General features: G+C 25.2%; 1 protein-coding gene and 1 pseudogene across 4 annotated transcripts; both read left to right on the forward strand.

Moving 5' to 3' along the window:
- Positions 1 to 504: 504 nt before the first annotated feature.
- hook (hook microtubule tethering protein) lies at positions 505 to 10,474 on the forward strand. Of its 4 annotated transcripts, none has more exons than XM_015523619.2 (17): positions 505 to 554; positions 850 to 927; positions 1,366 to 1,451; positions 1,637 to 1,709; positions 1,971 to 2,073; positions 2,597 to 2,677; positions 2,743 to 2,969; positions 3,069 to 3,222; positions 3,829 to 4,106; positions 4,336 to 4,500; positions 4,559 to 4,698; positions 4,770 to 4,910; positions 5,053 to 5,219; positions 5,341 to 5,546; positions 5,668 to 5,739; positions 6,019 to 6,123; positions 7,210 to 9,783. In XM_015523619.2, the coding sequence occupies exons 2-17, from the start codon at positions 868 to 870 to the stop codon at positions 7,249 to 7,251; spliced, it is 2,100 nt and encodes a 699-aa protein (XP_015379105.1). In that variant the 5' UTR covers positions 505 to 554; positions 850 to 867; the 3' UTR covers positions 7,252 to 9,783. The 4 variants fall into 4 exon arrangements, 1 of the variants encoding a protein (XP_015379105.1); XR_016189552.1 differs by lacking the exon at positions 505 to 554 and adding an exon at positions 9,792 to 10,474 and having other exon boundaries at positions 580 to 927; positions 7,210 to 7,338; XR_016189553.1 differs by lacking the exon at positions 505 to 554 and adding an exon at positions 9,816 to 10,474 and having other exon boundaries at positions 580 to 927; positions 7,210 to 7,338.
- Positions 10,475 to 10,867: 393 nt separating this feature from the next.
- Positions 10,868 to 14,803, forward strand: LOC149060591 (uncharacterized; annotated as a pseudogene).
- The last annotated feature ends 219 nt before the right edge of the window (positions 14,804 to 15,022 follow it).

Here is a 15,022-nt window from a genome sequence, read left to right on the forward strand (position 1 = left end):
TCGAGTGAGAGAAGGTCACGGTTCACGTTTAAGTGATACATAATGGGATGTAAACAAATTACTAAATTTGAATTGAAACGGTTAAATCGTCACGTCGGTGGCGCACGTGTTCACTACTGTACGAGGTCACCAACTTTAGCGTTGAGTGAGTAGCGGGACTCTAACAACAGGTCTTAGATAAATAAACAAAATTACGGACGACAGTTTCTTTATTAAAAAATTACGGCAATAAAATTATACAAAGAAATGACTTTATAACAAATTAACAATGTGCAAAAAAGCAGAAAGCGAAGTGACGGTGTTAGAGGGCGAGAGTGTTACTGGACGTGTTAAGCGGAGCTAACGCGTCGAAAGTCGATGGAGGTAGAACAGATACAGTCGCACAGCCGCTGCACTATCACGTAGCCAACATGACGATAATAATGAGCGGGTCGCCACATAGTGATAAAAACCGATAAGAGATGGTTTTGATTTTTGATATCAAATGATTGTGACATTGTGTAGCTAATCATGTTTATTATTGTATGTACAAAACATTTGAATTAACCAAATAGGTACACTAATAGTAGACTAATACTACAATTGTAGTTAATATTAATTAATTAAGTTATGGAACTTGATATTACTCTATTTTATTAGCTTATTATTAAGTAGTATCATTATATTTTGTACCGTATAAAACAATATCTAATAATATGTTTTACTTTGATTAAATTATTTTTGTTTCAAGTTAAATTTCAGTTTTTAGGTTCTTAAAAATATATGCATTAGTATAAATTTTAATTATTCATACTTGTTTTACTATTTTAAATTATAAATATTATACTTTTAAATTGTTAATTTTATTAGTCATAAATCAATACAACAATGGAATTCCAAACATCAAGAATAGAGAATAAAGATCTTTGCAATGTTCTACTGAAATGGGTTTGTTTTATTTTTTATAGTTTTTTTTCATTAATATGTATCTTGATAGTAATTACCTAACTAAGTAGGTTACTACTTTTAAATTATTTTTATTTTTTTGAATTCACGGTTTCAATAGATCAATAGTTTAATAAGCTACATTACGCCAACATCATTAAAATAAAATATTTTTTTTTTTTAATATTTTAAATTTCAATCTGTTAAGCATGAGGTAAATAACACACTGGTTAATTTTAATAGAAAATAAACTCAATGGTTCAGATGTATAAATGTATAATGATGATCTACACCAAAAAGTAGCCAACTCAAGATATGAAAATCATACCTATCTAGAAATCAGAAAGTTTTAAAACTGTTTTATTAATTCTATATTTTAATATTTAATTATGATTTATTCCTTAATCTATTAATTTATTACATGTGTATTTACATTTTTAGTTGCAAACATTACATCTCAAATCTCCCCATCGAACTTTATATGATATTACTGATGGTGTAGCACTTGCTGAAGCATTGAATCAAATGTAAGTATTTGATTAATTAAACCAAAATTGTTCTTAGTATTTACAAAAATGTATATTTACCTATTAAAATAAAAACCTAAAAAACAAATGTTTGTTCGACACCTAAAGTTAGTAAAGCTGACATATTTGATTTAAATAAATTACAGTTTGTTATTATTTTGTTGAAATATATATTTTATTTCCAGTGCTCCTGAATGTTTTGACGACAATTGGTTTTCAAAAATAAAAAAAGATGTCGGAAATAATTGGAGACTCAAAGTAATTATATTTTGTTTTATAAATTTTTAAGTAAAAATGATATTTTATATAAATTATTACTGCAACTCTGGGTATTGTAAGTATACATATTTACAAACATTTTGAGTATATTAAGAGTTTCACTTATGTCTTCTAAATATTTTTATCGTTGTATAAATTATCATCTAACATAAATCAAAATAATTTAAAAAAATAGTCTATGCATTATTACTTTTAAATAATAATCATTAACAATTAATTTCAAATTTCGCTTTATTTCAGGTTAGTAATCTAAAAAAAATTGTTGAAAAAATTCAAGATTTCTATCAAGATTGCGATACACAACATATGGGCAATTTTGTAAAACCAGATGTTATGAAAATTGGTAATTTAATAAGTTATTAAGTATTAACTTTTAGGGTTTATGAATAATGTTAACAAATTATGATTTTAATTTAAATAATTATATACTTGATATATTTTTATATTTTTCACATTATGATTCTATCACTGATAACTATCACTCATAATGTTAAATTTTATACCGATTTTTTTTGAGATTTGAAGGGTTTTTAATACATTAAATAAATAGTCAAATCACAAACCATTTGCATGAATAATGTTTGTGCAAAAGTAGTTTATTGTTTACAAAATATAAATATTAAAATCAATTTAGCCAAAACCATGATTTATCTAAAAATGTTTGTTTTTGACAATTTTTTCTCCCCAATCATTGGAAAGGTATTTAGAATTCTCACTTCTTAACCAAACCTAGATTTACTATCATACCAGAAAAGGTAATATAGAAGTATTTTTACTGCTCAAAATAATATGATGACAAACACAAAAATAAGATGATTTTTTCTTACCTAAGTCTTTAAGAATTAAAATAAAATATTTTTTAACAGGAGACCAAGATGATACAATGGAATTGGCTCGTTTGTTGCAACTCATATTGGGATGTGCTGTTAACTGTCATAATGCTCAAGGTTAAAAAAAATAACTTAAAACTTTGATTTAAAAATAATTAATTTAAATAAGTTAATTATTATAGATTACATAACAAATATCAGATCAATGGATGAAAATTCGCAGACTGTAATAATGCAGTCTATACAAGATTTGGAAAGGATACAAGGGCATCCTCAAAGCATTATCGCTACTAGTCTCGGAATAGATACTGAACATCAAGAACAAATTCAACAACTTATTGATGAACTTCAATCTGTTACCAAAGCTAGAGACCAAATGACTCAACGATGTCTTGAGCTTGATTCTCAAGTAATTGATATATATATATATATATATTAACTTTGTACTATAAATCTGAATAAAGTATATTATCATTTTAATAAAAACCAATTTTATAACTATTTTCAGATAAGTTTGTTACAAGAAGAAAAAACATATATACTAGATGAAAAAAGACATTTAGAAGAACGACTTTTAGAAAGTGTTGAAGATCCTCTGAAGGGTAGTGGTCAAAGAAGACAGATTGAAGAGCTAAAAGAAGAATTGTATAAAGCTGAGACTTGTAAGTTTTATTTACTGGTTAATTGTAAATGTTACAAACATTTAAATTAAGTATTATGTCAGACCAGACATGTCAAACTCAAAGTATCAAGTGGGCCAAATATATTGAAAAGTTTACTAGGTTACACCTAAAAATTTAACAAAAAACAAATATTCTATTCAAAATTTTCAAATTTATGTTTTTATATTAAAAAAAGCAGATACGAACAACCAAATTAAAAAAATTAACATTGACATTTAAATAAATCTTATTAATTATTAATGAGATAAGTGTTATTTAAAAAAAAAAATAATTACTTTTGGACAATATTTGAAATCTCTAGGAAATCTAGATTTCTGGGAACAAATAATGTCAGCAGTTTTAATCAAACACTTTTTTATAAAATAACCTTCAATGAACAATTTTGAATGTTTGACTATTAATTCTGACAACACTAACCTTTACTGCAGCTTCACATTCTTGTGACATTTTAGTAAATGTTATCTGTTGTTTTTATATCCTGATTTAATAAACTCTTTCAGTTGTTTTTTATACATTATATTCAGCACTCCATAAAATGTTGGAGACTCCTGTTATAGTTAATTAATTATAGAATACATGTTTTAGCTAGAGACGACTATCGGATAAAACTCAAGACACTTGAAAGAGATATGGCTGAGTTAAAAACTAAATTTGATCTATTACAAGAAACTGCTGGAGAAGCGAGACTTCTTAAAGATGAATTAGATATTCTTCGAGATACAGCTGATAGAGTTGAAAAATATGAGTCAACCATACAGTCCTACAAAAAAAAACTAGAAGAACTAGGTGACCTAAAACGACAAGTGAAGATATTAGAAACAAAAAATATAGCTTATATTCAACAAAATATGGAATTAGAGCAGGTAAAGTTTTTTTTGTACTACATATTTTATATATAACTCAAATATCAACAGTTTTTTAGCTGTTATATTAGCGTAGAATTCTTGATAATTAACTGGTCTTCATTCTTGTTAAACTTCAACTTCAGTATTAAAAGTTGACATTTTATTTATTTTTAGTTTTCATATTAACTTAATATTTATGCTCAAATTAATTATAAATTAATTGATATGTTAATATTTAAATTTAAAGGAATTAAAAAAATCTTCGATGTGGAAATCACAATTAGAAATTTATAAAAAACAAGTCACTGAGCTGCACCATACACTAAATGATGAGACAAACAAAATTGACAAATTGGAATTTGAATCAAAAAAGTTATTAGAAAACTTAAACACCTTGCAGAAAGAAAAAGATGTAACCAATAATATATTATTTTGTTTTTATATTCATTAATTTTTAAAAAAAATTGTAGAGATTAGTTATTGAGAGGGATTCGTTAAAAGAAGCAAATGAAGAATTAAAATGTTGTCAAACTCAAATGAAAAAAACTAGTACACTTGAACATTCTCAATCAACTGCTACCGATGACATGGAATCAGCAATGGACCTCAAGTTTGTTAACATGACAAAATTAATATTCTATCGACATCTCTCTTATTTTGAATCATTTTATAAAAATTTAGACAGAAATTAGTAAGGCTTCAGCACGAGAACACAATGCTAAAAATGAATCAAAAAGAACCAGAAGAAGATAAAATCTCAGTACTCCAAAGTATTTTGGATAATACGAGACAACAGTATAATGAACTACGTTTAGATAACAGGTACATTTTTATATATTTCTATTAAATATTAGTTTTTCTAGTTTATAAAAATTCATTATAAGTTATTTTATTTTCAATAATTTGGTATGGTAGTAAATTACTTATAACTGTATTTAACGTTAATACAATCATTGAATTTTAGAAAAGCTAATCAAAAAATATTAGAATTAGAATCCGAATTAAAAGAGCAAACAGAAAATGCCAATGAATGGAATTCTAAAATTAAAGAACTACAAAGTCAACTACAATGTGAAAAAGATACACGATCATTAGATATTGAAGAAAAAAATACGACCCTATCAGATAAAGGTGGGTAAATAAATGTTAGGCAGCATATATATTACCAATTGGTAATTAGTAGGGTGTAAATTATTGTGTAACACATTTTCACTTAATTCAAACCTATAAAAATAAATTTTTGTTTTTTTAGATCAAATCATAAATATTTTACAAGTTTCTCTTCATCAGAAAGATATAGAAATACAAGAATGGGAAGAAAAACATAAAAAATTCATAGAAAAAGCAAAATCAGTTGTTAAATCTATGGATTCTAAAAACGTATCATTATCTGATGTTGACATAAGTGTATTAGAAAATAGACTATTGAAAGCCAATAAAGAAATAAGTGACTTAAAGGTTTTTGTAACTAGTAAACTAATGCAGATTTATTCATGAAAAACTCTAATTTTATAAATTTAAAGCCTTACAACTATTTGGATGTTGAACAGTTTTGTTCCTTAATGTATTATTATTTCAGAAAGAACAAGCAAACTACAAAGCATCACTAGAGATTGAAGAAAAGTTAATATCCACCGCATTTTACAAACTAGTAAGTCATATAATTATAATCTGTGTAAGATTCCAGTGAGTACATCGTGACAATTTAACTCCATATGTTAATACGAAAAAAAATAAAATATACATACCTATGTATATTATTCTGTTTATCTAGTTTCTACTAATAATATAGGTTTGGAAACCAATATCATTCGCCACTGACCTAAAACATTAAAACGTTTTATATTCCAAACAATATCTTCTATTTTTTTTAATTATTGAAAATTACTATGTAATTACTCTTGTATATATTATTATTTATAATCTTTAGGCACAAACTAAGATGCAAGAATCTGTTGATCAGAGAGTAATGAATCAAGGACTGCTACAAACTCAAACATTTTTATCAAAGCATAGACAACAAACAAATAAAACAGTTGAGTTACCTATTATTTCATAACTATAATTTTGTAATCAGGACCATTATTTTCCAATATCAAAATACTGTCTTCTTGTATAGCCTATTTGGTATAAATATTTTCCTCGAATATCAAAATGAAATATTTAATAACAAAATAATACCATAAACTTAATGAATTTTAATGACCTTGGGACCAAAAGATTGTTATCTATTAATAGGGCACCATGCCCACAAGCATCTATCTTACAAACACGTAACATAGCAGTTAGTACATTCTAAATAATTCATTTAACTCTGTTATGTTTGATTTTAGAGTGATGTATTTAGAACCAAGAATATTATCATGTGACATAGGTTTTTTGTATTTTAATTTTAAAGCTTGTTATTATTAATTTAAAATTAAATGAAATATTAGTAATGTACTATTTACCATGTTATGCATTCGTAAACCGGAGACAAAAAATGTGGGTATGGTGTCCTCTTGAGATTTTATGCTTAATAAAGTGCCGTAATTTCAAGCTTTATCCTACTTGTAACAATTTTTACTTTTATATTTCCGATTAAACGCCTAACCTAAAGAGTTATGAACCTCATATTTACTAAAATATCTTATGAATAACAAATTTCATATTGTTTAACAGTTTTTATTTATTATATGCTTTTTAATAAGCAACTTGACTATAAAAGTAAAAAATTTTAAAAATGGTATACAATTTTTGAGGATGGAAAGTTACCATTTTTAAATTTGAATTTTTTCAAATTATTTTGAATACTTTCAGTAACAAATTCTACTCCAAATAATAATAACAGTAGTAAATAATATAATAGTATCATAACTATATCTATACATCAATTATAATTAATCCGTACAATAAAACTAAATTTCCATACTAACAAAAACATTGAAAATTAAAATATTATTTAAAAAATACTTATTTGGTTTACTGACTTTAGAATAAATAAGTTTCAAATACCTCATAGTTATTAGTTAAATATCTAATAGTAGTAATAGTTAATCTATAACAATTTTTATTTAATGTATACATACATTTTTATTTATTTATTATTATTATTTTTTTTTTTGTTACACATTTGTTGTAGGTAGTACAAAATCACAGAAAGTTAGGAGGTAAATCTCCATAACATAGTTCTTATGAGAGTTGGTATTTCAAATTTTCAAAGTTAACATGAAAAAAATACAAAACAACTAATAAAACAAAAGAACTGCAAGTAAGTAGTATGCCAACCGGTTTGGATATCAAATTATCATTTTCTTGTAAACTATTTTAATCCCACTTCCTGTATCACTTTTTTGTTTATTAGTTACTAGTAAGTAGTAAAAATTATTAGAAAAGAAAGTTACTTAAAAAGGCCTAACTTCAAACTTTAATCTTAATACTAATACCTAGCTTATTTTGATAATAACATAAAATAATTTTGATAACTCATTATTCACCCCTAAGGCATTTTATATTTAGTAACATATGTAGTTATTTTTAGACTTACAGAATATGTTATCCCTTCTAAGTAAGTCTTGAGTTTAATACTTCCATTAGGTACCTATGATCCTTATAAAACTTAAAATTGTCAAATTGAAGTATTTTATCCTTAAACTTTTTAATCCTACCTCAAGTAACAAGTAGCTAGGTGAAGCAAGAAAAGTCCAGACTTCTGAATATTATGTACATCCCTGTTTGTATATCTGAATAATTTGTTTAAAAATATAAAATATAATTATATACTCATGTACCTATTGGACAAAAATAATAAACTAAATTTATAGGTGCCTAAAAAAATATAAAAATTGTGTTTAGTTAAAAATTCAAATCATAAACTATAAGTATTCTAACTATTGATACTTATTTATATTTTTTTTTCCAAAATTCCAATTATTATTTTTTTTATATAATTCATTCTTGTTGAGTTACTAATGTTTATCAAACATTTACAATTAATGCTCAAATTGGAAAAATAAAATGAATGGGACTAAAAAAATAAAAAATGAGTGTTCCTTACCATTATTAAATCCAGCCTAATCAAGGTTACACAAATCCTGGATGAAAAGTCAGTTTTTAAAAAAGTTGGACAAAAAGTCCAAAAACACAAATAGTCTAGCTATTATTTAGAATTAGGTATATTTTAATATATTTTATCGGCACCTAAATACAATTATATATATTCCATATATAATTAGTATTCATCAAAAAAATTTATTTATTTTCTTTTAAAATATTAATATAATATAATATTTGAGTACTATTCCTTGTACTCACCTAAAGGTTATAAATACTAATGTTCCATATAAAATTTAAAATAATGATCAATATAAAAGGAAGTACAAAATAATTTAAGAAAAATATAAAACTTTTGGCTTTTACAAATATTTAAAAAAAAAATTACAAAAATAGTCGATACAAACATCCATAACTCTACAATTTTAATAATAATAATTTAAAAAAGTTCAATTCCTTGAACAATGACCTATGCAATTTAAAAAATATATATATTATTGTTATTTATTAGTTTGTGACTAACTATACATATAATTATAAATGCAGATTTAGATAATAGAATTGTATATAATATTTTGACGTTTTATCCAACAGTAATGAATCCGGACTTTTTGATTAACTTTTTTTAAAACAGAATTTTTCCACCCTTACCTTTTTACCGATTACTGGATTGTATAATAATTAAAAAATTACATTTTACTATTTTAACAAAACAAAACGTTCCGTCCCTCCGTTCTAATGAAAATAATTAGAAGTGGTGCTCTTAAAATATAAACATAATTATTATATTACTATTAGATATTCCTAAAATCCTCAGCAGGCGTATCACATATATCACACCAGCGCACGTTGAGGAAAGTCTGCTGGGTCGCAGGGGCATTGTACATTGTTGTATGATTGTAAAATACATATTATTCTGTATAATATTCTTATTACAATAAATTATGGGGGCCGGAGCAGAAGTAATACAAAAGCCGTTCCCGCTCTGGTCCTCGATACCACGAAAAAAAGGTATTCCTAAAATAGGTATTTGAATCAAATATTAAATTTTGGTACATAATATATTTCTCTGTTTCTCATTACTTTTCTTCCGTCTTTGGAATAGACTTTGAAAAAATAATTTCATTACGTTTACCAGTGAACAGTAATAAATAACACAAAATAAGGCTATTGGATTATTCGAATTTGCCACTTCAGTAATTGTTTTTTGCCACCTTGGCCTGAAATGTCTCAAGTTACTTCTAATCAATAATATGATAAAACAATGTATATTTTTTTAAGATATTTAGGTATTACAATAGTTTAATTGTAAGTTTATTTAAACAGTTAAAGAGCTATTAAGAAAATATAGATATGATTTAATACAATTTTTTATACATATTTTGTTGGGTATTAATACCATTAATAGTTATTAGATATTGTAATTTAATAATATGTACCTACCTAACATATTAATATACGCTTAGTGTAACGTTAATTGTGCACAATAACAGTTTAATTTAAGAATTTCAATTGATATTGTTTAGCATTAATTATGTTTTCTAAATAAATTAAATATTGTTATTAAATAATTTAAGCTAAAATGCTAAAAAGTTAACATTATTAACATGTTTAACTTAGTTATTTATTTTATCAATGTTTGTATTTGTATATTTTATTATCATTGCTCAGAAAAATAATCAATTTACTTCACAGTAAAATGGAATCATCGTTTAAATTGAACCTTCTTCAGAAGAATTTTTTTTATTGTATTAATAATAGATAAACAATACTTGATTAATATTTATTTTTATAAAATTATTTATTATTGATTTTGTTCATTGCCTTTCAGTTTAACTTATTATAATATAATTATATGATATTTGTAATTGTGTATTTGTGTGAAGTGAGTCTTACACTCTTACACATTTAATAGGTACCTAGCAAAATTTAAGTGTTATGTTATTTACTGTGTGTTTTAGACGTTTAAATCCTTTGTAAATGAATTATTATACTTATTACTTGTAGACAATATTATAGAATTAGTTTATATAAAATATTGTTAAAAATAATTATTGTGAAGTTTGATACCGGCATACTGCAATCAGGGTATTATTTATTTTTTTTAAATTTAATATTTTATCTTCACAAACACAATTAAACGTTTTTTTTTTGTAGTTAGGTACCTCCATTAATTTTATTATTTATATTACTGTATATTATGTAAAAATTAAAATTATTTTTTTAAGTGCAATACATTTTTATATCATGCCATTTATATTTAAATCACTGAAATTGTTAATTCAAAAATTTTACATCATTATAATATTATTGTATACAATATAAAAAGAATAATATAACAGTATTCAAGTTAATTTCGTTTTTAATGTTTTTATACAATCATACCATTCGTACCCAATGTATTTCCCGATCATTTAAGAGGACACTATACACTATACAGACATAATATAGGTAATGTTATCTCTGTCTTACGAGTGCGTAACATACCAAATTTCACGCTCAACTTTTAGTTTAAAAAATAGAGTGAGTTGGTCTCTTATAAAATGTATAGGTAAGATTATTATGTAAAACATTTCATTAGCTTTTTATTAGAATTTAATTTTAATGCAAATTATTATGAGTATTTTAAAATTTAATTTGTTAGTACATCGTCACGAATAGCTTCGTTTACAAGGTTTTGTAGCTATTGACGTTATTACAAGTCAATTAAATATTATTGATCGATTAATAATAAATTATAAATAATAATGGATAAGCCGATAACATTGTACGCCTGTCACTATGGTTAGTACCTATATCATTGTTTGACCAACCAATATTTCATTATTTTAGTTGTAATAGTATAGTGTTCAATTTTTAATTTATTGAACTATTGAAGGTATTTTTTCGATGATCTTAGTCATTATAATATGTACTGTCGTCTGTCAATGGACAATCGTGTGTAACAGGCGATAGCAATGTACAGTATAAGTTATACTGTTATACTGCATAACAATATGCTATGATAATGTTGTAAATAATAATATGTTCAAATACCAATTAATAATCTGTTTTATTTGTATTGATTGCTATATATAATTCTTATTTTAAACAAGGTTTTGTGGGAAAATTAAATATCATATTAATTAAACTCGATTATACAAAATGTGTTTGCGAACAACATACATTGATATTTCATTGTCATTTTTACTAAATTAAATATTACAAGGTTCATAATATTGTTGGATAAAAATTTGGATGAAATATTTTTAACTAATTAATATTAAAATTGTTATTACTATACATTTTGATTATTAAATCAATCTCATACTTTTATGTTTAATTTGTTCTCATTTTGAAAATGTAAATTAAAAACTTACTAATAAAACCAGAAACATCCATAATAATATAAAAAATACGGTATGATCGCAAAAGTATGATCACTTAAAAGTCTGCACAACTCACAAGTGCTCAGTTCGTTCCTTGTTTACCAATATTGCCATTTCCTTACGCTTTCACGTGTGCTTACCAAAGGATTTGTCCATCTACAAATTCCAATCATATACCTATAGTTGTTTATTACGTATTTACGTAGACACTACTGCACACTAGAACACATATTATCGGATAAATTTTTTATATTATATAGTGTGTGTCGCCATTATTTTATACCAACGTAAATATTGTTTGAACAAAATATTTAAATATCAAATAGTTATCTACAAGCAGCAGATAATTGTTTTTTTTTTATATATTTTTTTTTTTATAGTTTCCACTTATTCATGATTATCATTACAACCTGCATGTTGATGCAATTTTTGTTTTTATATTACACTAAACATATAGGCGGAATGCTACATAAATCAAATAATCGTAGATTATTAGCTTCAAGCTAATAGCTTGTAATGTCTAAATCACAGCTGCAGTTTTAAGTGCTGAAGGCGATATATTTTATTTATTTTTTAGGTGAACATTTTGTGTCTCGTTAAAGTTATTTCGTAATTTAAGTAGATACTAAAATAATACCTATATAACCTTTTTCTCTTTTGTACTATATTAAATAGACGATTTATATACCTAATTAATCATTATTGATCAATAGTAATATAGCATGCTCGATTTTAATATTATTTATAGGTTGACTAAAACCTAGATTTTAAATGAATATAATTTATATTTAATCTTATTAAACGGTACTACTTAATGGTAGGTAGGTACTCATCAAATATTAATCCATCTTACATTTTACGATTATTCACTATTTATTGTGTTTTAATAATCTATTTGTGATTTTATAATAATATAGTACATAATTTAAAGTCACGTACGACTGTATGCCATATCATCGAAGGTTTAATTATAATTAGGCAAATCGTGTAATTATAAATTACATAATATCTAAACTAAATGACAATCGTTTAGCGTGTGACCTATTGAGCTTTGAGCCCACTATGTCTATATTGAGTATATAGTATATACTGTAACAAAACTGTAACTTATCTGTCATAAACTGAAACAAAAACATATAATTATATAAATATTGTCCAAAGGCGAGAATTTTTCGAGAACTACTATACTATATATGTATTATATAAATGGAAGCCATAATAATATGTCCATATCACAGTCTGAAAGATACTGGTTATATTCATTTATCTGTCGATCATTCAGAACATTTTATAAATATAGATACTGTAGATGGGGTGAATACTAAGCAATTAAATGTATGGTCAATATTAAAATTCAAGATCAAATGCACAAAACCAATGAAAACTATTACCACTTAATTTAGCTGAATATTATAATTAACAACCATCATTCAAAAAAAAAAAACTGCTTATAAAATATGTCGTATAACTTATAAATTGTAATTTCATGATATATAACGTTATTTTATACTTTTTGTATGATTATTCTTTAGTAATAATAGATTTTTTTTTTATTTATCACAAAAAAAACATCGACAACAAAGACCATTATTTAGTTATAGAAAGTTAAAAGATATGCATAAATAAGTGTTTACAACGATATTTATTTAGTAAACCGACAGTCAATTTACTATTTTAATACTATTTAATATTATATTATTACATGATTACAATGTAGGTAGCGATATATAAATCATCTATCAAATATTAGAATCGATAGGACATAATATATTATAGTAACCAAAAGAAACGCTATAACAGGACTAATTACTAAAGCCGCGAGATTAATATACGGAATATGTAATTAAATAAAAATGTAATAAAAAAGTTTAACTTTAATATTGGACTTTCAAAGAAAATATCACAATCAAAATTAATTAAAGATCAAATTGAAGTAGTAGGTACCTTAGGCTATGTACTTAACCGAAACAGAATTCCGCGAATATTATAATACGGTATTCTTAATAAATGAATCACTATAAGTAACATTACGAAAGATCAACGATTAAAAAATCATTTACTAAACCATTTTACATTAGTTATTTATTAATAACAAAACACATGGAGGAATCCAATACACTATTAGAAATAATACAACAAGCAAAAATTGGAATCATACACCCAAGTTTATGTCACCACAAGAACTTTTAGATTACGTCAAAGATATTAAGGTATCATTACCAGGGGGGACAGACCTGCCCACAGATTTAGACATAACTAACATTTACGAACTAATTAAACTTTCATACCTTGCTATTTATTATTCCAATGACAACCTAGTATTTATACTTTCTTTACCTCTTATTTATCAAAATGATTTTATTCTATATATAATTTAATACCTGTACCAGTATGTATTAACAATGATTGTGTTTATATAAAATCTAGTAATAAGTATTTAGTAATACGCAAATCTAAAGAACATTATTCGATATATGACGAATTCTTTTATACTCATTGTAAACACGCTAAAGATTTCCTTTTATGTCCTGAAGGCAGTCCTTTACATCCACGTAAAACAAAACCGACATACCATGTACTTTTAATACAAGATCCAGCAAAGGTTTCACCAAACTGCGAAATCATGCACGTACAAATCGTAACTTCCATTTTCCATAAAAAAATGATTAAAAAACGAATGGATCTACGTACTCAACTACGACATAATATTCATTACCTGGGATGAAGACAAGGAGTCAACCAGCCATACACTAAAAGGAGTAGGTATCCTACATTTAAAAGAAACTTGCAAAGGGTATGCAATTAGAGACATACTAATACCTGGGAAAACTGATTACAAATCAGAATACCTGGACTTCAATCCGAGACGAAAATGTCTAATCAAAAATAGAGATATGTAAATTTATACGTAAATTACGTAAATAATAACGTAATGGAGGACTACCACGTCAAAACAAATAACATGGAAGATCTACATAGGGTCTCCAACTCGAAAAAACAAATGAACAATCAAAACAAATTCAATAAGAAACTCAACGAACTTGAAGATATTCAATATATATATAATTATACGGCATAAGCGACCATAAGTATTATTATGATAAAAATAATGATCATAATAATACATATTTTTAATACAAAGATAATACCTGATTACATAACAACAAACACAGAAGACATACAAGACAAGAGGAAGCAGAAAAACTCAATGAAAACCAATCATAAACTCACAGAGACGTTGATTTAATCGAGTTTCCACTCACACCAAGGAACAGCCCGAAAAATTACCCACAATTACGAACATATTTAGCTTAAGTATGGGGACTTCCAGCTTCGAGGGGAATTTACATTGACATAGTCAATTTACTATTTTAATACTATTTAATATTATATTATTATATGATTACAATGTAGCGATATATAAATCATTTATCGTATACAATATAGTAACCAAAAAACCCAATTAGCAATAAATTATCAATACTTCAACTCGTATGCCCAGCCTTGTAAAAACAACTCGTTACAATTCCTAGA

This window comes from Diuraphis noxia, unplaced genomic scaffold (assembly GCF_037042655.1).
Source record: "Diuraphis noxia isolate RWA-SAM2 unplaced genomic scaffold, SU_Dnox_SAM2 contig0001, whole genome shotgun sequence".
Classification (NCBI taxonomy): Eukaryota; Metazoa; Arthropoda; class Insecta; order Hemiptera; family Aphididae; genus Diuraphis; species Diuraphis noxia.